General features: G+C 42.4%; 1 protein-coding gene across 3 annotated transcripts in view; it reads left to right on the forward strand.

The window, feature by feature from the left end:
• LOC127368168 (pleckstrin homology domain-containing family G member 1) overlaps nucleotides 1-25655 on the forward strand; it is a 41116-nt gene that overhangs the window by 3931 nt on the left and 11530 nt on the right. The window contains exons 1-6 of one of the 3 annotated variants that reach the window (XM_051408691.1): nucleotides 3253-3743; nucleotides 3834-3902; nucleotides 13645-14216; nucleotides 19476-19576; nucleotides 20885-20954; nucleotides 25462-25508. In XM_051408691.1, the coding sequence (XP_051264651.1) occupies nucleotides 13794-14216; nucleotides 19476-19576; nucleotides 20885-20954; nucleotides 25462-25508 (641 nt within the window). In that variant the 5' untranslated portion in view covers nucleotides 3253-3743; nucleotides 3834-3902; nucleotides 13645-13793. Of the gene's footprint in view, nucleotides 1-3252; nucleotides 3744-3833; nucleotides 3903-13644; nucleotides 14217-19475; nucleotides 19577-20884; nucleotides 20955-25461; nucleotides 25509-25655 lie in introns of those variants that run through there. The other 2 variants (XM_051408689.1, XM_051408690.1) reach the window with 2 other exon arrangements.

The following is a 25655-nucleotide window of genomic DNA, read 5'->3' on the forward strand; positions in this document are numbered from 1 at the left end:
TTTTTACTTCTGATTGCACACACACACACTAAAACATTTTCAAGAGGCTGTGGTCTTTTAAGTTTACAATGCCATTGGAAAACAAGTGATTGTGTGTGTGTGTGTGTGTGTGCGTGTGTGTGTGCGTGCATGCGTGCATGCACCAGTAAAAGTTGAATAGAGTGTGTATGAACCCTGTGCCCTGATTCACTGTTTGCACTGCCCGAGTGTTATGAGGAACGGAGTGGTTTATTGACAATAAGCATTTTCCTCTCTCTCTCTCTCTCTCTCTCTCTCTCTCTCTCTCTCTCTCTCTCTCTCTATCTTTCCACACGCCACTCTGCCTTGGTGATAAATGCCTCGCTGTCGTCATAGTGACCACCACAGCGCTATGGCCCAGATCATCTTGGCAACCCCACAAACTCTCAAACCATCAATTCTGACTGGGTGCATGGAAGGACTTTGAGGGAGTTGATTTAAAGTTCTTACTGCCTTGTTATAGCTTCCTGTTAGCCTTGAAAAGGACGAAGATCTGTTGGGAAATCTGTTCTCTGAGTGGAGAAGGGATGACATGCCCTCGCAGGAAATGACATTGGAGCAGGGTCGAGTGAGGGCGGTGGTGTTCAGGAGGATTTAGGTGTGGAGCATTGGCTGCACTCCAAGTAGAGCAGAAAGTATTAAAACTATTAAGTGGGTTTCAATTTTGATAATTACCCCAACGATGTGGCAACACACTTCAATAAAGTCTGTGAACTTGCGACAGATTTTAAAAAAGAGCTATGCAAATGATGAAACATCAGATCCTACATTTCCCACAATGCAGCTCAGTAGCATCTTTCGTCAGACCCTGGAAAAATACTCCTATCAACACCTCTAAAGCTCACAAAGTACCTCAATGGATCTTAGATCTTAGATTAGTTTACTCCCTATGGACAGAAGAAATCAACAAATAATTGTTAGAGAGGGACCACAACATTTGTTGTTGGGTGTATTCAAGAAAAGAGATATATAATATGTTAATTAGTAAGTTTTAGAGGTGTTTTAGGACTATTTTCTTACCATGCCAGGGTAGCTGTTTTCTTCGTTTCCTGTCTTTATGCTAAGCTAGGCTAACTGTCCTCTTGCTAACTTCATATTAAGCCTATGGACATGAGAGTGGTATCAATCTGTTTATCTAACTCTTGGCAAGAAAGCAAATAAGCATATTTCACAAAATGTCTGACTACTCCTTGAAGGCAAAACCAAGGAAGATGTCGCCGTGGGTTCTGGAAAATTATGGCAAACGATCAATCAATAATGAAAATGATCATCATTGGAGCACTAACCACAAGCTGCTGTTTGTTTCTTCAAGAAAAGACATTTCACACTACCACTAAAGGAAGTTTTCTTTTGCTGGATCAAATCCACAGCCAAAACATTGAGCTAATCTTTGATTTTATCAGCATCCTCAGCCTCACCGTCTCCGCTTTCACTCCCCTTTTAAAGCTCTGTGTCTGCATGTTTTGCTGCTTTATATAGTGATTACCATATCTAGTAAAAGAGGAAAAATATTGTTTCTCAGGTTGATATCCTGCAGTGAGTGTTGTTGAGGCCGTCGGAGCATGCAGGGGGCATCAGATAAGCCGCACTGCTGTTGTAGGTTTCTGTCATCAACAGGTCGTGCTTGGCTGAACCGAGGAGTTTAGCTAGAGGTGCTCGTTATGGACGGTGTGTGTGTGTGTGTGTGTGTGTATGTGTGTGTATGTGTGTGTGTGTGTGTGTGTGTGTGTGTGTGTGTGTGTGGTGGAGCTGGCAGGGGGACCGTATTTAGATTCGGAGTGGAGATTTAGGGGCTTCGTGGGTCAACGGACCCTCAGACCATTAGAGAGAGGGGTCGTGCTTCTTGGGGTCTGGTCTGTATGTGTGTGTGTGAGGGTAGTCCAGGGGTCTCTATTATTGTATTGGTGTAGAGAAGGGGGTGGTGTTAGCAGGACCCCATGCTGCTGGGACCAGTCCCTGTCTTTAAAGAGGGACGACAAATAGTCGACACATTTGCTTTAGTGAGTTAGACTGAGGGCCTATTGTCTCACGTGTGTCTGCCTTATGGGACACATGGCCTGTCCTGAACTATAATTGCTTTCAGAAATTATACACCATAGAGCTGTGGTGCCCAGCCAGAGGATCACGACACACTTGAGGGGTCACAAGACCCGAGGGGTCCTAAATTAAGAATATAAAGGTCATAAATCTGCTCCTTTTAGTTCTTTAGGCCTCTAAAAAGTATTTGATTAAAACAAGGAAAACAAAAATCACTCGTCGATTGAACTGGTCACAGCCCTAGTTTGGGGAAATGTGAGAGACAGATTAAAATTAAAGACAAGGTCACAAATGAAGGTGCAGAGGCTGAGTCATCTTGACTTTAACTCCCTAACTCCCTAGTATGAGTCAAGCTCCCAAAACCATCCTACAATTACCACAATGCAACTCAGTGTCTTTAATAAAACCCTCCTCCGGCTCCTAAATGCCCCCACACCTCCATTTTGTAATTTTGTGAAGCTCCCCCAGAGCCACAGAAAGCCCTGTTGAACTTAATTTGTAACATCGGTGGCCTTTAAACACAGGTGCAATGAGAAGTTTGACATGTCAAATGAAAGAAGTAGGAAAAACATGTTCAAAATTATTTCCCCAAAGTAAGGGATAACCGAGGATAACCGGCCTTATAAGTCATTTAAGGGATCAGAGGTTAAAAAGGCCGGGAACCACATTTTTACTGATGTTCATATACGTCTTGAATCCCACTTCTGACATTTTGTGCGCTCATTTCAGTCCAGCTTTCCTCTGATCTGGGACACAATGAGCGGTGCCATGTCTTGCAGTGGATGAGGAGCTTTTGTTCGAGCTGGCTCCCAGCCTATTGATCAGCCTAAAAAAAAAAACCCCCTCCCTCTCTCTCTTCCTTGTAAAGTGTGTGTACGTGTGTGATCTCTGGAGCTGTGCGCTAAACAGCAGCAGTTCAGCTGCCTGCTGAGCGTGCAGCAGACGAACACACACAAAAGGTGTCGCCAGTCCTACAGGCATTATGGGACCGAGCAAAAAGTTTGATTTTGGAAGGAGGGAAGAAGGGGCAGAAATGAGAGAGGGAGAAAAAGATAAAAGAAGGGAAAGAAAGAGAGGAAAAAGTAGAGGAGGCACTTAATGTGGAACTCCCAGCTCCTTGTAATTTGCTGCGGGAGAGAGGGAGGAGGAGTCAGGGGGAGGGGAATACCCAGCAGGGAGGGAGCAGTAGAGAGCAGAGGCCATTCACTCTGACACACACACTCACATGCAAACACACACATGAACACTTTTAGACACACACACATGCAGGCAGTGGATGTGTTGCCACAGGAGAGAGGGAGGGAGAGAGGCATTCGGAAAGAGGAGCAGACAGAGGAGATCCTCAGCAAACTAAAGTGAGAGAAAAGCCAGAGGAGTGTGTTGGTGTGTGTGTGTGCGTGTGTGTTCAGGAGAAAACACAGCCTCTGTATATTTTGGAGGAGCGGACCTGCATGTTTGCTCCCCCAGAAGAAAGGATTCACAATGACTGGGAGAATTCGGGAAATCTAAGGGAATCTTTTCCAGGCTTTGCTGGGAATACTGTTTGGAATACTCTGGATATGTGACCTGCTCGAGGGAAATCCTGTGTTCCTTTAAACCTGCCCCTCATTTAAAAAACAAAACAAAACAAAAAAACACTAAGCCTCATTTACTTCTGTTGAAGGGGAACCAAGCCACAATGCCTACCGGTAAGCAGGAGCTGTCTCTTTTTTCAAACATATTCAATATATTTCCCTGCATGTTCAAGTTTTTCCAGAGGCAATTCTGTGATGTTGTAGGACCAGATATTGCTGTCAAAGGTGTTGCATGTCTACAAACCCCTTCCAACAGGCTGAAATCATATTAAGGTAGAATCATTTCCTGTTATTTTTTATATGTGTGTTTGGTGAGATGAAGAGTCTATTGAACCCAGTGGTGAATATTTGTTTGAGCAATCAGAATAAGATATCATGTATAAAAAGTGTTTCTTTTCAAGTGGCATCTGTTCAACCTTCCAACAGCAACTTTTAAATACAAGGCCTGTTTACTATGCATTGATGGTTTAGCTGTTTGTCTTAGTGGCTCTTTTGTGTGGTGTGTGTGATATTTTTTCCCCAGCTGACAGCGCTGTGTGAAGTGTCTCTGCAGCGTCCGTCTTTCAGCAGTACAGTTGTGTGAACAGCGTCCTCTGGTTGTTTTCTCACCCCTGGTGTTGAATGGAGCATGTTTGCTTTCTCGCAGGCGTTGCGGGTTAAGTTCCTAATGATGCAAAGATGACGGCGTACACAGCTTTCTGCTGATCTTTCACGATCCTGGTGGTTATAAATTATGATGGTTTGACTTTGAACTTTGATGGTAGTAATTTAAATGCAGACACTGCAGAAAACTAAAAGACCTATGGTATGTTTGTGTTTATCCTCTCAGGGACTGCAAGAACAGAGCATCCCCTTTTACTTGTACATGATCATGAAGAAAATAGCAAATAAAATAGACTTATATCTCGATTGTGCTTTTGTCTTCTATCTCTGACATGTGTCAGTTCCCTCTTGCTGGGTGTAGGTGTGACTGAGATGCCATTCTGCAGCCTGTGACCCAAATTAGAGCCTTGAGGGCAGCAGTTGGGGGTTGGCTACAAATGGGGATAGAGGAGTGCAGAACAGAGAAGAGGAGGGGGGAATAATTACTGTTTAGAGCAAACTCTTTGGTTTAGAGGTGCCGGAGACAATGGACCCCTCCGTCCTCCTCCTCCCACCCTGCTAGCCGAGTCCTCTGGGGAGGTGGAGGACATCTGCCCCCCATCCTGAGCACTCATGTGCAAGGAACTGCTGCCCTGGTGAGGGTAAAGCAGGGTGCTGAGTAAGGGGGGGGAGTCAGGTCCCTTTGGAGTAATCTGTCTAATATAGAAAACAAATTAATAGTTTTCCAATATCATGCTCCAGTGTCCACCCAAGTGTGTGTGTGTGTGTGTGTGTGTGTGTGTGTGTGTGTGTGTGTGTGTGTGTGTGTGTGTGTGTGTGTGTGTGTGTGTGTGTGTGTGTGTGTGTGTGTGTGTGTGTGTGTGTGTGTGTGTGTGTGTGTGTGAGCTGTAGGACTAATGCCTTCATAGAGTGACTGGGGAGGATGCAGAGAGTCCAATGGCAAGCTTTTTCTCTCGGCTGAAATCCAGAGAATGAGGCTAGTGTGTCACACTGAGAGGGAGGGCAAGGGTGTGTGCAGCAAGGGTCGCATGGGTGTCCCAAGGGTGGGTGTGCGAGAGTGTCTGAAAATAGGGAGGTGTAAGTTTGCGGGTGGACATTTTTTTCCCACAGAGGCTAAACACTGGTGCTGTCAGCTACAAGTATGCTGTACATTCCTCACTGATGTCCACCCTGTTGATGACAAACAGAAAATCTAGACTAGAGGCTTCAACTCAAATCCCATAAACACAGCCTGAACATAAGAGGGTATTAATCTGTGTATATAAAACACGTGCTTGCGCCTGTGCATGGTGGATGTTTAATTGTTTCTCTGGTTTTTACTACTTACTTTCATGATAAAAAGCCAGATGTTGCTAATTAGCCTCCCGGCTGTGTGTGTGTTTACTTTAACCTGGTTTTGTGGGGCAATGAAAGCCACAGGAGTCTATTAAGTCGCACATCAAGTTTAAACTTCTGTCTTTACCCGTCATGACGTGTGTTGAGATGTTTGAAATACTGTCTTGAGCTTGTTCGGCGCTAACGCGGTAAAGATGGAATGCTTATTTTCTCCTTAATTTTTTTCTTTTCTTTCTCCATCCGTCCTCCGAAACCTCTCCATTATAATGTATGTCTCCGGCCTATGCAGCTCTTTGTTGGTCCAGTGATAAGTTGCTCAGGGGAAACCCCTCCTCCAGTCTCAAATCCCATCCTTGGCCTCTCTCTGTCTCTCCCACCTCTGCCCTCTCTCTTCTCCCGCCTCTGCTCCTCCGCAGTCAGTCGGCTGCGGTGTGAAATCCTGAGTGACACTTTAAGGTCCTTAGCGTCAGTTGAGATCAAGCCTGCGTCTCTATCTGAAACGGAGACTGACCTTAAGTGGACGCAGCGGAAGATGTGAGGCCGTAACTAAACAGACAGCAAGGGCTTAGATGCTTCATTGTGCTGCTGGTCTTACGCTCGGCCCGCAGGGAGCTTAAAGCGCTCCGAAGTTTGGATTTGATGCTTTGAAGGATGAAGGTGCTGATGAAGGAGAGAAACTGGTAGATGGGTTTGAGACAGAGAGAACTTTTAAGGGTTAAAGTTGCTACAAAAGGCGGGATTCAAAATGAGCGAGTGGGAAATGAAAAAGAGAAAAAGCAAGGAGGGTGGGTGGCGTTTGACCTTCGGCCTTTCTTCTCATCTCTTCTTCCTACATCCATTCCTTTGGGTCCTCTCCTCCTCATTTCTCACTCTCTCGCAGTCACAAATGTCCTCCTCTCCCCATGTTTCCCCACTACGTTGTCTTTTTAAACCGTGATGCTGAAAGCTGAAAGCTGAAATGCCTTCACTTCCAACTTGTACTTGCATAAAAACAGATTTTCTAATTCTTGGTGCCATCAAAACAACCCCTGGATTCAGTTACATCTTAAAGGCACTAGGACTGTAAAGTCAGCAAACAAGCTGTATGGCATTGAACTCCATTGCCATCTGGTAGGCCTGTTGCAGCATAAACAAGAACACACACGGACAAACAAGGTTGATTAAAGGATCCGTGAGCTGTACGAAGTGTGTGGTCAGGGTCTGTCTGGTTAACTGACTCCTCTCTGGGACAAAAGCTTCAGTCTTTTTGGTCATTTCCAGATAAATTCACAGCTGTTTTATTCAAACTATTCTAAGTAGTACTTAGATGTGATGTTTTAGGTGTTTTAGCACTTAGCTCACTTAGTCTTTCAGGTAACAATTAAGGTACATTAAAAGTTTCAAACAATGTATAACATTTAAAAACGCCCTTTGTGTTATCCTGTTAGATGGTCCCTACAGATGAGACTCAGGAATTTGAGTGTGAATAGGGAGTGTTATGAACACATGTGCTCCGAATGCAAATATGAGCCCTGGTGGTCTGTAGCCATACACACAGGCCGGTCAATGTGTATTTTTACATAGTAAAGTATATGCTTGGAGAGGGATGGTCTGAGCCCATAGGAATGTCCTGTGGAGCTCATATGCACACAGCAAACTTGGAATTACTTTATGAGCTGCCAAACATATTCCGAGTTTGAATGTATAATAAGAAGAGGGAAGAAAAGAATGGCAGGAAGAGATAAAGAAAATGTCATGAAAATTTGATGCATGTGACAAATGCTCTGTTATCCTGGTCTCTCCTCACAGATGTTGTGTTATAAATGTTATAAATATAAATTCATGTGTGCATCCTCACAAAACAAGTGGTTTGGAGGCTTGGTAAAGTAGTGACAACTTATGGATTGTGCAGTGGCTACCTTTGGTTGTGGTTAGTTTTGTTGGTGGCAGAATGGATATGAAGAGTAAAAGCTTCATTGGCATTGTTTCTCATTCGCCAGAGTGGAGCAATATAAAATTGGATGACGTAAAACAACTACAGCTTCCTTCATTTTTGACCCCGCAGTTCTGTTTATCTCCCCCCCCCCAGTACCTTTGTAAATACTCCTTCCACAGTTTTTGTGTTTGGAATCCTGTAATTGTTCCTGGTGATTTCATTAAAGGTTTAAAGGAAGTCCCAAAGAGTTAAAGACACATACCTACAGTGTTTCCATAATCCCAATGCAACCCAAAACATATGGCTGCATGGACTTCACACCTACATGCATAAAGCCAGTGTAGCATAAAGTACAACTGCATGCAAGTCTGTGGTCTTTGAACTCAGCATGGCCTACTCCCCATAGGTCACTAATCATTCGTATTCTCCGAATTGACCCTGAAATGCCCCCCCCAATGTAATACATAGTCCTCACTCTGTGCAAAAATACCTTCCAAAATTCAGCCAAATCTAATGTGAGCCTGTAGAGCTAGCCAAACCATGTGGTCATTTTCCAAAGTTGGAAACTTTTCAATATGAAATCCCCACTTCGATTTTCCTGGAGCTGTGGTTTTAAGGATACTCCCTGGTAGTTGCATGTAGGCTTTGTTGCTGGCACCGGCATACTACACATTGTCAGTTTATTACACTTGTTTTAAACCCAGTGATTAGGGACACCCCGCAACTTAAAATACACGCACTGAAGTTTTTTGAAGCCGTTCTGTATCCAGAATCTGCATATGACATAATACTTGGAAATATTTTGAACTTGTTTATAGTTTTAATATCCACATAGGACGTTCACATGCCCATTACAGAACACTCAGAGCTGTTTGTGCGGTCCGAGCTACTTGTGAGGATCATCAGGGCCGTAAAGAGACGAGGGTGCTCACAGCTGTTTGCTGACCACTCCAGAATAAGGAGCACTTCAGGTGACCAAAAAGTGTGCAGCTGAAGTGGACGGGTTAAGTGTAGCAAGAGTCATTAAACTTGGCTGGACAGGTAGTGAGGGCTTGAGACTGACTGCATCGATGGAGGGAAGCTATCAACTCTCAGCCGTAGCGGTTTGTCATATACGTCCACATGTATGAATGAACCTTTAATGCTTTGATTACACAGTGTTTTGACGTTTGATATATAAGTGTTTGGCAGTTCATTCATTGTTAGCTATTTACCCAAGGTGGTTCAAGTGCCTTTTGCTTTTATTGTTGAGGAAGTAAGCAATGAAAGATCCAATATATAAAAACAAGCAAAAAAGCAGATTGTTTTAAACCCACTTTTCCCTCATTTGGAAAAACAATCTAACCACTACGTGCTTTCAGTGGCTGTTCTGAGGCTTTTAATTGTATCACAACAGCTGGAAATTAAACATCTGTGTTTGCATGGCAACCAGGCAACTTCATCAGCTGAGAAAGTTTGTGGTGAGATTGTTTGGTCAAAAGGTTGAGAATTTTCTTTCACTTTCAATCTAAAACATTTTCTGTCAGTTTTTATATTCCTGAGCATTCGAAACTGATGCATTTCCTGTTGCAAGAATATCACTGCATTTTACCGTAAATTAGGCTTTATCAAGCTCTAAAAATACTTCCAGTAATCAAAAGAAGAAAAATGTAGATATAAACCAGATGAGCTTCTGAAAATGAAACTCCATGAAACTATTTGAGTATTTACTGTAAGTGTTTCTACTTTAAAGATCTAGTTTCTGTCCAGATTCTTATTTCTATCCATTTGTCACCATATATTGAATTACCAAAACAAACAAACCTTTACAGGTATTTTTGAATCTAAAAATGAATCCGGAGAGTTTACTTGTTAGAACTCCTGCACTCTCCAAAAGAGTAAAACACCATTTGACTCTTAGTATTTTGTTTTCCTTTCGTTTCGTACCCTCTATTTACATTTGTCTGCCCAGACCTCAGTCTGGTTCTTCCCGGTTCTCCCTGTTTGCCTTCCAGACAGACCCGATGTCCAACATATTAAACTTGGCTGAATACTAAAGCGCCCCAGCTCTTTGTCTTTTTCAAGTTAAATGAAAACCAGAGATTGAAGCCAGGTTGTTCAGGCACTCGCTGATTCACTCCCTCTCTAGTCTGGCAGGAAACACAGCCCTCACACACTATCCTAATCCTTGCATGCATGGACACACACACACACACACACACACACACACACACACACACACACACACACACACACACACACACACACACACACACACACACATACATACAGAGGAGAAACAGTCCCAACCTGCATGCTTAGGACCATAATTAGAGATCATTTACAAGGATCAGGTTGGACATAATCTGGACAGGAGGTAACTAAAGCTTGGCCATCTTCACTCTGTGTGTGTGTGTGTGTGTGTGTGTGTGTGTGTGTGTGTTTGTGTGTTTGTGTGTTTTTGCGTGCGCACAAAGGCCAGCTCACCCAGGAAACGGCCAGGGTGTGCCCCAAACATGAAGCTGGAAGGTGGGAAGGAGGGGCTGGGCAAACACACGATGGAGCAATCTTTCTCTGTGATGTTTGAATTTCACTGCAGCGGAAACACATGGCTTCTCTGTATTTGCTCTCCTTGTATGTTTGTGCGTGTCTGTCAGTCTGTGTGTGCATGTTGCACGTGTGCATACTCTGGCCGCTCATATCTTTCTGCAATAGCTGGTGTAAGGACCATTAAGTTATTAGCTCAGTTAGTGTTATCTTTGGGGTGATAAACTTAATGCATTTTGTGTGAAACAAACACACAGCATAGATTTACATACATCACCTACTGTGATAAGGAAGTATATATCATAGATTTGTCAAATGGTCAGTTACCTATTAATCTCCTGGTATGTAATATAATATAACCCTTTGTGCATTGTGTACGGTAACTTGAAAGCAGTGTGTTGCTTATCAAAAAACCAAGGCTGTTAGTTTATGTGTGTGTGTGTGTGTGTGTGTGTGTGTGTGTGTGTGTGTGTGTGTGTGTGTGTGTGTGTGTGTGTGTGTGTGTGTGTGTGTGTGTGTTGTTTTTGCCTGCCAGATTCCTTCTCCTGTCTGATCTGTAATTGTTAAAAAGTGGGTCAGGCTCTGGAGAGCAAACATTTGGATGGCCACAAGCATGGTAAATCAGCTCCAAACTTGTCTGAGGAAAATACACTTTTATGCCACTTCAGTTTTTGGACGCTCCAGTTCCTTCCTGCTTTTCTTGGCACGGCAGTGGAGCAAAATTAAAACTAGAGAAAGCTGTGATTCAGCGCATCAGACTGTGCCTTCGCTCTTGTTTTATGAGACATGTTTTTCAAAACCTTTCAGTTTTATTGTTAGGAACAATGTAACCAGGAATTGACTTCATTTCATTTGCTTGTGAAAAACATGATGGTTCAGTGAAGCGGGACGGACTTGAGGTGTTGTATCTATCAAACTGCTACACATGACTTTTGGACTGTAATATGAAAGGTAGTAGAGACCAACACCACAAGGAATTATAACCAACCTTTGCTGTTCCATCAGCTTCACAGACCTTTTAAGCCTCTTTTAGCTAATTATTTTGGTTTACTTGCATCAGACACTCCTCCCTCATCAACTATGTATCCAGACGTAACAGGCAGCAGAAAAGCTATGATAAATCAACTGTACCCTACCTGCCAGCATCAAACTGCAGTTCAACAAAGTTAGCGACTAGCTAGTGAAGAAAGTGGAGCATTTAGCTGCTCAATAAATAATAATTCAACATTTTGGGGAATATGCTCCGTAGCTCTCTAGTCCAGAGTTAAAGGAGGAGAATAATCTGTGATTAGGTCAGTGACTGCCTGCACCTTTAAAGCTTAATAAATAGCCAGGAAATAGTGCTGATACATAACTCCCTTAAGAGTACTGTTGGTGTACATGACCTGGGGGCTAGGTCCGTACTAGCACAGACATGACAGTGGGGTCAAACTTCTCATCTAACCCTTAGTAAGAAAACAAATGTGTTTTTTTTTCACAAAATGTTAAACTACTCCTTTAACATTAATCAAGTGGTCAGAAACTCCTAATGAATGCTAATAAATGTCTGCTGCATGTACAGTATAAATAGGCAATTATAACATGTTCGCCATAACAAATTTATAAGTATATAATATGTCAGGTGTGGTGTTTTAAACTGGATCTGGCCAAATATTAAAACTTGCTGCCAAATACATAAATACGGTCCCAGGTAGAGTGGGATCATGCCGGGTCAGTTGCTTGGTATCAGTACAGTAGTGGTTGCCAGTGTCAAACCTGTGTTCTTTGCATCACAGACCAGTCTAACAAGCATGCTCGCTGCTTAAGTGCTCTCAAAAGAGGTGTCACCATGGCAAAAAGACCTCCAAGGTACCTATTTGAAAGGTGAGAGAGTGGCTATGTACCGGGATTCTTTGTGCTTGTTCTCAGTTTCACGTTTCATGTTTTTGAACGTGAGTCTGTGATCTTCGATGCTTTGAAGTGAGACGGGTTTAGGCTGAACCGGTGCTGCTGGCAGCGAGAGAGCTACACCGTCCAATAGGGCACTGAATCTCAGTGTTGCCACAACACCGGAGCATCCGGGTCACCGGTGTATCGAGCTTTGATGATAAAGACGGGTGTCAAACTCCCACTGAGCAGGTATGAGGCCCTCTCATGTAGTCCTTCCATTACTTTTTTGTTCTATTTGCTCCCTGTTCTGCCTGTAAGAGCTGGCCTTTCTAGGCAAGACCTTGGAGTATGTTGAGGGAAACTTGGAAGGCTTCTGTCTGATACGCTACATGTGTGGTTTCACTTCAGCTGGCCTGACTGGGGCCCAGGGAGTCGGTAATCATATCCTAACGGATCTCTCCACAGACACAGGGTTGTGAGCCAGTTTGGCACCGGCTTGACGCCAAATAGACTCCTGTAGTTGCACACACACAACACACAAACCTGTCCCCTGAAATAAGGCTTTCATTCATTGCCTCAGTGTGAAGTGGTTCTCAGTATTACACTGTTAATCTCATCGTTAGACTCTATAAAACTATGTGTGTTTTCGCTCACTGTTCAGCTTCTTGTACATGAAACGTCTCTTTGGGTGGAACTGAGGACAAATCTTGGAGAGCTGGTGGTCCCTCATATGGCGGGTGGTCAGTCAGACTGTGGTCAGCTGGAATGTCAGGAATTGGGAAGCTAAACAGATAGAGACTGTAAGACTATATGAAAGTGGTATTGTGTCAGAAGTTACATACAGTGAGTCTTTTAGCACTTAGTTTGAGAGAGTGAAATAGTTTAACTTATTACACTTAATATTTTAGTTTATGTACTATTTGTACTCTGTGTTCTGTCTGCTTTGATTTATAACACTTATTGTCTGCCCGTTTGTCTTATCCAAAGAGAGTCTTTTGTTGGGAAAATTTAAATAGTAATGAGTTCTAAGGGTCATAAAAAAGCAAAAACTTTAATAGTTTCTTGCAAAAAGGCCCAAATCAAGTAGAAGCGTCATTGTGACAGACAGCAACAACATGCATATGCAACCATTTATTTAGCAACACTAGGACAGCAATTCTGTTGGCGTGTATTAGAGATACCAGTTGTCTAGACCGTGGTCTTATTTTTTTGCTGTAATTATACCCAGGCATCATGATTAATATGGCACCCATATATTTAAAATGCAGTAGTCAGAGCCATTGTTCAGGGGACATTCATACCAACAATAGCACTACAGCACAACAACACAAGGGGCTGCATGGCTGTGGGCGTGTTGCCATAGATTTGTACAGATACTAGAGGAAATACAAAACAAGAAGTCCAGTAAGAAGCTATACTTAAAAACCAAGACAGAATACAACAGTTTATCCAAGTATGAGCCCAGATTGTGCAACTTTGAAAGGATCTCTTGGCAACAAGCAATAATTGCATGCAAAGTAACCAGTAAATTATACCAATTCTACACGGTAATTACAGCAAGGCACACCACTATTTGCACATTGACATTGCACACAGCTTGTGCCAGGAACAACTTTTTTGTAAGACTCATATTTTGCTGGAGCCCTCTGCAGCCTCACAACCCAGTGGTTTCATTGAAATGAATGAGGAAGGTAGTGGGTGCATTGACATATTTGAAATAAAATTGACTGACGAGAATCTCTTCCTTTCTCTCCTTTTCCTCTCTAGACGATTACAACTACCTGCCTGATGTTTTGCCTCCTCTTCCTGAAATTCCGGACTCCGGCTCAGTCCTGAGCTCCGTTGACATACCGGCCCGCTGCCTTCGCAACCCAGCCTTCCGACATACCTCCTCGCGCTACTGCTCTGCCCTCAGCATGGACTCCTCTCCCGACAGCACCGAAAGGCCAATCAGCTACAGCTCCACCTCGTCCTCTGCTTCCTCCAGGGACAGTCACTGCTCGCTGGGCAGCCGCTCCACCCTCGTCCCTGCCCCTCACTGTAACCCGGTGACCTCAGACCGGGACTCCGGGGCTATTCGGTTGGAACTGGTGCCGGCCCGGCAGCTGGGATGCCGGGAGGAAGATGACAGAAAAGATGTAGGGATGGACACAGGGAGGGGACAAGGGAGACAGGGCAGTGCGCAGACTCTGACAGAACATTCAGAACCTGAGCTGAGCCCGGAAGGAGGAGAGCGGACAGGTCAGGTGCAGGGACCCAGGACATATGTAGACCGGGTGGTGCAGGAGATACTGGACACAGAGAGAACCTACGTCCAGGACCTGCGTAGCATTGTAGAGGTAAGGAGCACTCAACCACAATAATATGTTAATTAAACACAACTTGTTTAATAAATTAGAAACAGAAGGATCCTACATATTGGCAGCACATCAAATATGTGCTTTTGCAGATTTTATCAGCTCCAAATGTGACTTCTCTGCAGGACGGATATTAAAAGGTTTAATGAAATCCTGGTTGTTTCCCCGAAGAATCAATGTTGTTTAGTGGTGGAAGAAGTAAAAGTATCAGTACAAGTTCAAGCCCCACATTCAAAATATTACTTAAATAAAAGTGCAGGTATTATCAGCAAATATTCTTAAAATATCAAAAGTAAAAGTACTCATTCTGTAGTAAAATGGCACCTATTGTGTATGATATTATCAGATAAATCAAAATGTACGCAGCATTTTTCTGTTGTAGTTTCATCAAGGAGCTACAGCTATATTTAACTACTTTATACACTGTACTTAAAAAAAAAAAAAGTAAATGCTTAGTTTATTTCCACCAGTGACTTTAAATGATCAAATCTCTCATTTTGCGTGTAAAGTTTTTATACCTCTTCGGCTTGTGACCCCTTAAAACAGAGAAACCCCTCTTTTCTTGTTGCGTGTAACCACTTATTGTGGCCAGTGCAACCAAAAGAGGAATTTGTCAGTTGTTTTATATCGGAATGATTTTTAGAAGCCAGAAGAGACGAAATTCAATCAAAGAGAACATTAAAGTTTAAAAAACTAGACAATTTTATGTACTGTTCCACGACTGTTCTTATTAAATAAATGGAGGCAGAAATGGGAGTATATAGTTGGAAACCTTTTGAAGGTTCTAACTATGTTTGCCAGCTGACCCAGTTAAAGTCCGAGCAGCAGTGTGACGTCATAAATGTTTTTCAGTCCAGCTCCTGCTTGACCTTTTGTCTTCTCAGGAGGAATACGGGGCTTTAAATCACCAGATAACACACATCCTTGAGGTCTTTGTGATTTTCCTCGTGCACGTGACACACACTGCTCGTTGCCTGCTGGGAACCTCTAATACAATAAGGTCACCTGCGCTCGCAGGCGGGGTTTGGCCGAGTTACACGACACCGGTGCCTTTGTCCTGCAGCCACAGGCCCACATTCAAAAACTTTTTTATGCACACAGACAGATAAATACACTCTTTTTGTGAGGTTGGCTTTGAACTGGAAGGATACACATTGCCTCTAGTCAGTGCTTTAGTGGCTTTGTTAAAGATTGGGTGTAGTGGTTTGTATCAAAGGTTGCTCTCCTTTCTCTTTCCCTCCTCTTTGTTTTTGTATTCAGTTCTTTTGGGTTCTCTATGAAACTCAAAATTCATATTGTCTCTGCTAAAATATGGTGCACACATGTGATGTGTGTTTTGCATCTGCGCTCTGCAGTTCAATTTAAATTGACTGAAAATGATAAAATGTCTGTATGGAAATGTTTGTATTTTGCATGTGTTGGCGCTTTGCCCACCTTTTCTTATGTCCTCCCTCTAACAGTGCTTCCTCCCCCACTCTAGGCTGTGGATTCATGGGCCAGTTTGTGTGTGCGTGTGTTTCTATGTGTATGTGTCTGTAATTTGGGGTTAAAAAGGTTCATTCGAGGAATCACTTGTCAAAAGAAAGCAGGAAACTCATATTCCCAAAAGACAGGGTAGGTGGGGGGAGTGAGGGTTAGTTTTGTGGTTTAGGCCTGTCACCCCTGATTGATCCCACCCTGTCCTGCTCCTCCTCCCTTTCCTCCCCTCTTCAGGATGCAAAGGTGAGGAAGAGAGAGAGAGAGAGAGAGAGAGAGAGAGAGAGAGAGAGAGAGAGAGAGAGAGAGAGAGAGAGAGAGAGAGAGAGAGAGAGAGAGAGAGAGAGAGAGAGAGAGAGAGAGAGAGAGAGAGAGAGAGAGAGAGAGGAAGGTAGTTAGAGGGATTTAGCCCTGAGATAACAATGTCTAAAGTAGGTTAGGAAAACACTGAACAGATCTTAGGAGCTGTACTTAATAACCCTCTGCTCTGCAGACCACCTATTGGCATTAGAGAAGCAGACCACCCAGCCCTGGAACACCACAATTCGTATGGCTGGACAGCTAATTCCTCATCAGTACTTTGGAAAAAGACACATGCATTTAGTCTTTCTTCACCCATTTAATGACAGTTCCAGTGAGTGCACAGAGGATGGATTGCACTAATTGTATCCATATGAATAGAGCTTTTAACATGACGGTTTACCTATACTGAGGACAGCTGCTGGACAGCACAGGCACCGCATAGACCCATCTATTATCAGCACTGTCCTATGTGAGCTGGTCCTGCAACCTCTGTTTCAGTAATCCCTTTGCCCACGATGCTTCCTGCAAGGGAAGAGGGTGTGACAGCCTCAGCACAAATATTTACCCAGACTCCCCTGGGCTCACCTGTGTTTCATCTGTCAGCTGCAATGTTCTGGTCCACACACACTCATTGACTGCCTGTGTGTGAACTGAATGTGTGTATTTAGATTACTCACAGTGCATGTTTCACTATCACAGGGTTTGTCGGTTGGGGCAGGAAGGAATACATTTCTACAGGGGCCCTGAAAGCTCAGTGCACTGCAGCGTAAGAAAACACACACAAATAGACCAAAGACTAAAGAAAATATCAAAATAACAAAACGCTGCAAAGTGAGAAAACACAGCCAAATACAGAAACGCAGAAGTTTCCAAGGGACACTAATATCTGATGAATAGGCCTGCCATATTTAGTGTTCCTGGAAACATCAGTTGTTTTCTAACTAATTCCCATTGTGTCTCACTCTGCAGCCTTTGACAAAGATGATGTTTTCTTTGTCTATTTTCATGTATTTTCTTTAGTTGCAGTGTGTTGAGCTCTCTGGGCCACCGTACATTTCTGTGTGTGACTGTTGTTTGGTTTTCTGTGTGATCCCTCTTCCTTGGCTCGATCAGTGTGTGTAATGAGGCCAGTCCGTTATCCACAAACAACCTCAAAGACAAAGCTCTCGTCATTCGCTCCCTCCTCCCCCTCTTCTTCCTCTTCTTTTCCCCCTTTTTTCCACTCTGAGACCTGGAACGTTTGGAAATAAACATCACTCAGTTTGCAGAAACATTCAAAGCGATGAGATTTGGATGTTTTTTGCTTGGCATTGTCTGGAGGAGTGACTTCCTACTGCGGTGCAGAGTGAGGGATGTGTTTGGAGTGTGTACTTGAGGTGGTTAATGGTTAACACGAGAAAATATCAAGTTTGTACATGTTATGCCTGATGCTTAGCAGGGAGTGTACCTTAAGGCGTGTAAGTTTGTGGATGAACGAACTGAGCGATGCCCATTGTTGAGCTCGGCAAGGCTTTGGCTGAGTGTGATGAGTGAATGGGTCAGGCCGGGTCAGAGCCGTGACCCCGTCGCTAATACCGCATCACATTACACATTTCCTCCGATAGTCAACAAAATCTAAACATGACCCTTTGACATGACCCCAAACATAACCGCCAAACCTGCCCGCTAGTCTTATTGTGTAACTCAAATCCTCAAAACCAAAATCTTGGCCTAAAGCTCTTGCATTACCTTTAAACACTAAACATCCAAGATGGCACTCACCCCATAGCTCGAATAAACTATCCAGTCTTTGTTTTAGCTGAGACTATTTAGCCTCTTGTTTACATCCCCCCCTTCGCCTAACCAAACACAATTTAATGGACTGTTCAGGCTCAGCCCATTATGATAATAGTAGCTAAATACATAAAACCTGGGCAGGAACAGAAACTACCACAGCAGTAGACTGGAAATTAGGCAAACAGAGACTCTTTCTCTCTCCTCTTTGGTGTCTTGGTGTGTGCTGAAATGATCAGTGGGTGTGTGTTTGTGCATTGGCAGCCTGGTACTTTTCTCAGTGTTGTAATGTCTGTCCTGCCCAGATGCAGGTTGAGGTCTGGTTTAAAAACTGCCACCAGGATGCTTCCTCCTCCCTAACCCCCATCCAGACCTGCTTCTGGTTTAAAGTCGAATACAGCTGCTTTTATATCATTTGCGGACACATGCATTCATGTGTGCAGGTGTTTCCAGTGTTTTGGGACGCTGGTTATCAGAGCTCAAGAAGCTTTGTATGAAGGAGCAGAGAGACAGCCACAGAGACAGCAGTAGATGTAATAGTAGTCTAGTTTTACTACTTTACTCATCTCACAAAGACAACCAGTAGTGCTGCAGCATACTGAACAAGTATAACCAGCATGCAGAAGAAGCAGGCTTCCAGCAGAGAAATATACAGTTAAAATCAGTACTATCAGTCTTTCTCTCTCCACCTCTCACTTTCTTCCTGCAGGGGCAGACTGAGACCCGAGGCTGGTGTTTAATCACGCAGAGTCGTATCAGCAACTCCTCACTAACGACAGTGATAGAGGCAGTGATAAGAGCCAAGAGAGTAAAATCCTCTTGAATAGACCTGTTTTTTTTTATTATCAAGGAGCCATGTTAAACCTGTATTTCCCAGCATTTGTCTGACTCAGGGATTCATGTTCTCTAAACCTGATGACCTGTGTTTTTTTTCCTTATCAAGCTGTTTACACAAAACAGTAATAAGGGGTTCAGGTAGTTGTTATCTACAGTTGGACCAAATTTTCATCTTGTCTCTCCCACTTTAAATCTAATTAAAACTGACATCATACTTAACAACAGTGTTTTAGTTTTGTTTTTGTATGAGGAGAGTATGTATTTCTATAAAAACTGCTCTGTATACATTACTGGGTAATATAACCCAAACAAACAATAAGCATAGAGACTCATAAATGATGAGTGGAATAACCTTTCTTGTATGCAGGAAAGTAAAAACAACAACACGATAGCAGCTGTGTACAGTGTACAGGGCTTCAAATGATATTTGATTTATTTTGAAGAGACTCAATTTATTGACGAGCAATTATTTAAGTTCACATTTTTATTTGGCTGGGACTGGGAGACATTCTGCTTCTCTTTAGAGCAGCGTCAGAAAATCCTTTGTTTGCTGGATAGAAATCTTTAAAAAACACATTTCTTAAATCCCAAAATCATACTGCTATTGCTTCATTGCTATGAGTCTTAAACAAAAGAAATGTTACTTAAGGAGCTCTAAAAATGGGACTATTCATAATTTGACATACAGATTATCAAGTGGCCCAAGAAAGTAGTGAGCTTTGAAAGCTACTGGGGTGAAAGTGTAGGAGGCACAGTGTCAGTTGACTTTCATAATCGAGTGTGTGTGTGCTTGCCATCAAAATGTCAGCCATGTAGCTCTAACATGACCGTTTTCTCTCTTTGTCTCTGCAGGACTACTTGGAGTGTATCAGTAACCAGTCTAGGCTGGCCTTGAGCTCTGAGGATAAAGGCTCTCTGTTCGGCAACATCCAGGACATCTACCACTTTAACAGGTACAGCGCACACACGTTATATTGGATGGATGGTAGAGATTGGAAAGATTCCCATGTGTCTGACCAGCGAGCACTCACATCACTGGGACAACACAAGACAGTTGTATGATTACAGCGTTGGTTAAAAAAAACTGTTTATTGGCAATAAAACACAATATCCATTACATTTTATTGGGCTTAATCACCTTTAACAATGGGCTGATGTGAGATGTCTTTATTACCTTGCTTGGTCGGATATATCAGAAACTCAGTTTCCAAGTTGTAATTTGGACATTTGGCTTGACTCCCGAAAGACTTGACTGTTTTCAAGTTTCGAGCTTTGACCTCAAAACATTCTTGAACAATAAAAACTAAACAATATAGCAACAAGCAGACCTTAGGTTGCTACATAGCTTTAATACTTCCTTTTCAATTCATATTACACCCAATCTCAGCAATGCAAAAAACAGTATCAGCACAGTTTGAAAGAAAAAACGTTCAAAATGTCTTGTCGGTAAAGTTTAGTGAAAAACATGGCGTCACATAAATACACTGACAGACTTTCTCAGGCTTAATGAACAATGTCCTGTAAATAGTGAAACTGGGCTGAGCTACCTGTTGATTTCTGGGAAGGGCGTTGTCGTGGCAGTCAGGTGTGTGTGTGTGTGTGTGTGTGTGTGTGTGTGTGTGTGTGTGTGTGTGTGTGTGTGTGTGTGTGTGTAATAAGTCCCCGTCTGCATATTTGTCTCCTTCGGCACCACTCTAAACTGTGTGTTTGTGTGTGTGTGTGTGTGTGTGTAGTGTAGACGAGATGGCTAGTCGAGCATCATGGTGGTCTGCACAAACACACGTACTCTTTTATCCCAGACTCCCACCTATTCATTTCTCAGCTGTCATGCACGGACAAACTGGCCTGTAAAAGGAAGCATTAAAGCAGTTTAAAGTGGTCACAATGACCTCATGCTTCAGCCATGAAACAATAACTCCCGACAGTGGCCATTTTTTTTCCAGAGTATGGGCTTACACACACACATACACACAGCTGCACACGGGAGATGCCTGTTTGAATTCATGGAAGTTTCTCATTTTGTTCAGAGCCAAGTGCCCTAAGACCTAATTTCTGTACCCAACAGTGACTCTTGCTCCCGAAATTCCCTGTTAGGAACAATGTATCATGGGAGAGTAGTTTATATTGTCTATTGTCTATGGCATTTTCACATAAAATATTGATATTCTTTGTGTTTCTTTTCATTTCTGGTCTGTAAAGCACTTTGGTCACAATAAGGGTTGCTCTTAAATCAAAATTTGATTTGAATTTGATTGTTTCAGGGACCTTCTTCATGATCTTGAGAAGTGTAACGCTGACCCCGTGGCCATCGCAGAGTGCTTCGTATCCAAGGTAAAGATGGCCACCCACCCTCCCCCTTTTTTCTCCATCTCCTCCCCATCCTCCCTCTCTCTGTCTCAAAAAGATTAGAGAATATTGAAAAAGTCTAGTCATATATCATAATAATATATCAGTCACAGCAGCCATTTTTTGCCCAGTGAGTACTTTTACCTTTGTACTTCTACTTTAGTAGGTTTAATGCAGGACTTTTACTTGTAATTAAGTATTTTTGGAGTATTTTACTTAAGTAAAGACTTAAAGAGTACTTCTCCCACCACTGTCTGTCTTTCTGCCCACATGCACACTCCTCCTCTTCTTGTTGAAACTCGTCCAAACAGCTGGTTTAAACACAAACACAGGACGGAAAATGAGAAACAGGCAGTGCGCTTTAATATAAGAGATAAGTTCACAAAAATCAGGTGAGGACGCTGCACGAAGTCATGAAGTTTATTGGGGCTAGTAGCATTATTTTGGTGGTTGGAATGTTAGTTTTAAGTGCAAAAGGAGGGCAGGGGGGGAAGGACAACAACAGAGGAATTTTAAGGGCCGTCCAAATATATAATCACCTTTTACAGGAGGGGCATAATAGCAGTGCTTCATCAAGAAAAGCTGGACTCAGCAACTCTGGTATCACTGTTAGTGCTTTTATTCCACTCCTGCTCCTCACCCGTCTGTACCCTAAAAAAATAAATGATTGCATGATTATGTCCCATGATAATATGCTGCATTCCAGCACTTCCTCTCAAACACTTTACATTCCCTCCCTACCCGACTGCAATTACACCCAATACCACAGAGCAACTGTCTGACCATGTATAAAAAAAACAAGTCACAGTCAGCGTCACAGACTCCCTAAATACAGCAGCTGTTGTTGAGACAAACCTGTTTTATAGCAGCCCACAGCAGGGCTCTGCATAATTAACTGAGATCCATAAACAAACCAGCATGATGACATCTTGTAACCGACTGATTCATGTTACAGTCTCAACGGAAAAAGAGGCCAATTTTAGATAATCCCCTAATCTGAAATACAGACAACCTATTGTTGACTTCTATTCTGTGCACAGTAAAGCATTTATTATAAAGACAGTATAACATCCTTTTGGTACTTACTGTGTGGTTTATTCAGGGGTTAAATTGGGTCAAAGCCAGCTGACAGCAAGGCTCTACCTCTTGAAGTCCAAATCACATCCTGCCTGGAGCCTCCTGCCCCTGATTGCTTCTCTCTTGTGAGGCTGGTACTCATACTGCAGATGTTCATTAAAACCATTAAGTTTTCCTAATTTTTTACTGGAAGAGCTCCAGATCCTATCCAAGACACACACACACACACACACACACACACACAAACAAACACACTTCACCTGTGTAGTGTTTTACAGCCACCTTTGTTCAGCACAGATTCACTTTTTGCTCTTAAACTAAAAAAAAGAAACGTAAAAAAGTTTAGCTACAGTACACTGATCTAATTTGGTGCATAAATGGTGGCCATGATTTCATTCATTCAAATGTAGACTAAAACGGATATTTATATACAGATTCAAACAAACCAGTATTACACAACCTGAGGTTTACTTTACTCCACTGAGACTGAAACTTCATTCTTGACTTTGGAAATAGCAGTTTGTTGCAAAACAATCTCACCAATATCATAGACTTTTAGTCCATGTTGGCTTAAAAGTTGTAGTAAAAGACTGAAAAGTGCGCTTTTGAGCTTGGAAATAGCACAAGAAGTCCTGGAAAATGGAAATGTAGACATCTAGAGTCACACTACAACTCTGAAACTTTATTTGCTAAGGAAGATATGATTTAATGCTCAAGAGCAGATGTTTCCATGCTTAAATATCCAAAATAATTCATTAAATTACTTTATATAATCATATTCATGTTACATATTAAGGATGTTAAGGTGAACATACAGTAGCTGTATGATATATTTGTCAGTGAGTAGGTTTAATATGAGGCTGACACAGGCTGACTTCTGGTAAAAGGGTTGTAACCAGAATAGTAACCAGGGTTATTTTGTATTGCTGAAGGTTAGTCACGGTTGCTAAGACTCAGAGAAACCACAAAACTTCTCTTTCACTATCTGCTGTGAAATCCACACGCACACATTTGGACACACACGCAAGCTTGCAGCTAATACATTTCTAGTCTGAGCAGCCCACAGTCACAACCCAGCACAGTGTTTGAAGAAGAGACAGATCTTGTTGTAAATCTTGTCCTCTCTCCCAGATAATTGGCGATCTATCCTCATGTTCCTCCGTGTTCTGCTGAATCCTGACTGTGCTATGTGTTGAGTAAGCCTTTAAAGTGTTTTATGGGTTGCTACATGCTGACTGGAGCACAGAGGGCTCAATTACAACTAGAGCTTAAGTTTTTTTTGTTTTTCTCGCCCCTAGTGATCTGTCATGTTCAGTGCTTACCTGATGACTCACTGTGACCAGTCTAGTCTCAACAAATCACAACAAAAACTGCTGATTTAGTAAAACTAAAAAACTTTCTATGTAATTTGTATGTTGATATTAGGGAAAGGGATATTTTTGCTGCCGTGTTCTTCAATGCTCACATGCCACATTTGGATATGCTGATTATATGATGGACATGGCTTGTATATATTTCTTAAAGGGAAGTATATTATAAATCTGAGCTATTTCAAGGTCTGCTGGTTTCATGGTTGGGTTCAAAGAGTGTGTTTTAGTTCAGTTTAACTCTATAGAAGCATTTATGTATCTTGTGGTCTTGTGTTCACAGTCCAGACGGATATTAAGAGTGTGTATTAGGAGTGTGTGTTATTGTGTGTGTCATCCGAAATCGATGGTGGCACATCTGGTTGTGTTTAGGCCTGGTCTGTGGCGGCAGACTGCTGGAGACGAGGAGGAGAGCTCTGCTCTTCAATTTAGGATGGTTCCCACGGAGCACCTCGGGCTAACAAATCATGAGAGTCTGTCTGTGTGTGTGTGTGTGTGTTTCAGTGTATTGGGTTGGGATGTACTGTTTGTGTAGGTAGGTTGAAATGTTTAATGTGGCTTCAATAAGAATGTATATTTACCTACAGCAGGAAACAAAACATTCACACACATGCTAGTTTTGCCTACTGTAAGTTTACTATGAATCATATGTGTGTGAATGTCCACATTTCTCAGTATGTATGTGTGTGTTTGTGTGTGCATTATGAACCAGGACAGACTTCTCATCTGCTCTGTGTGTTTATGATGTCGCTTCCTGACAGCTGTCCCCATCCTGTGACCCCCAAGTGTTTATGGACACAAATAGAGTTTAATTAGACGCAGTTATGCAACAGTAAAGGTTTCATCTCCAGGCCTCCAAGAGAGCATGCTGACCAGAAAAAGCTTTAAAGGAGGAACGCAAGATTATAAAAAAAATTGAAAAATATCCATAAAAGTAAAACAAATTGACGAAGAGATGGCATGGAAAATACGTTCTGAGAGAGAAAGAGGTTCATTCTAGCTTTGATAAGTCATGCTTTCTCTGATGTCTTTGATGTTCACAGAGGCATGCAAGGTGGGAAAAGTCTCAATTAAGGGGGCGGCGATAAAGTATGAGGGGATATTTAATCCAAGTGCTCAGGGCTGTTGGGATCAACAGAGGCTTAGAGGCCAGGACGCGGGCTAATCATAAGCTACAGGTTTGACTTTCAATTAGTAGCAGTGAACAGAGGAGAGAGGATGCCTTGTCTGTGGCCTCAGAGTGTGCAGAGCCATAAACATGAAATAACCGGCCAGTCATCAAAACTGCACAGAACCACCGCAGAGACGGTACAGCCAGTGATGAAAGAAAAAAGGACGATGAATCTTGACCTTAAAAGGATCGTACAGTACGAGTGGTTTTGCATGTTCCAGGCATCCGTTGTGTTTAAATCATTTCCGTATGATATGAAAATGTATTAGCGGACACATGAAACTTGCTTTGATGGTGTAACCAAGTTTTGTCAAAGGAACATTATTGTTGTGAGGAAAGAGACTTTTCAAATCAATCTGATATTAAACTGCGTTACAAGGACACAAAAGTTTAACAATGACAAAAATAATATAGATCTGATGTTCACTCTGATCAGTACTAAGTCTGCGAATAGATTTTGTCACCATAAAGAAATGGAGAGAAATAAGGTTTATTGCATTCAACAATAATAATAATCATCATAATCAAGGTTACAAAGTGCTTTACAGGGAAAAAGTCAGTATAATCTTAGTCAATATACCTCATACAAAAAAATATAAACTATACTATACATACCAACCTGCATATATAGGCCTATACATCCAAACAAATTAACCAAATAAGTGATTTTTAAAGCGGATACTGGTTTTACAAATCTGAGTTCTTCACCAAAAAAGCAAAACAAAATGCTGTCACAAATGCATCAGCATGTGTAGGATGTTTATCAATTACTACACACCTGCATGTACCATCACATCTCACACCTTTTCTTCTCCGACAGTTTGTCCTTTTTCCTGACACTTAAATGCATCTAATTTTTCCCTGTTGTGTTTTACAGAGTGAAGAATTCCACATTTATACTCAGTACTGCACCAACTATCCACGGTAAGACAGCCACAAGTGTGTGTGTGTGTGTGTGTGTGTGTGTGTGTGTGTGTGTGTGTGTGTGTGTGTGTGTGTGTGTGTGTGTGTGTGTGTGTGTGTGTGTGTGTGTGTGTGTGTGTGTGTGCTACACTGTCTACCGTACAAAAA

Source organism: Dicentrarchus labrax, unplaced genomic scaffold, assembly GCF_905237075.1.
Source record: "Dicentrarchus labrax unplaced genomic scaffold, dlabrax2021, whole genome shotgun sequence".
NCBI lineage: Eukaryota > Metazoa > Chordata > Actinopteri > Moronidae > Dicentrarchus > Dicentrarchus labrax.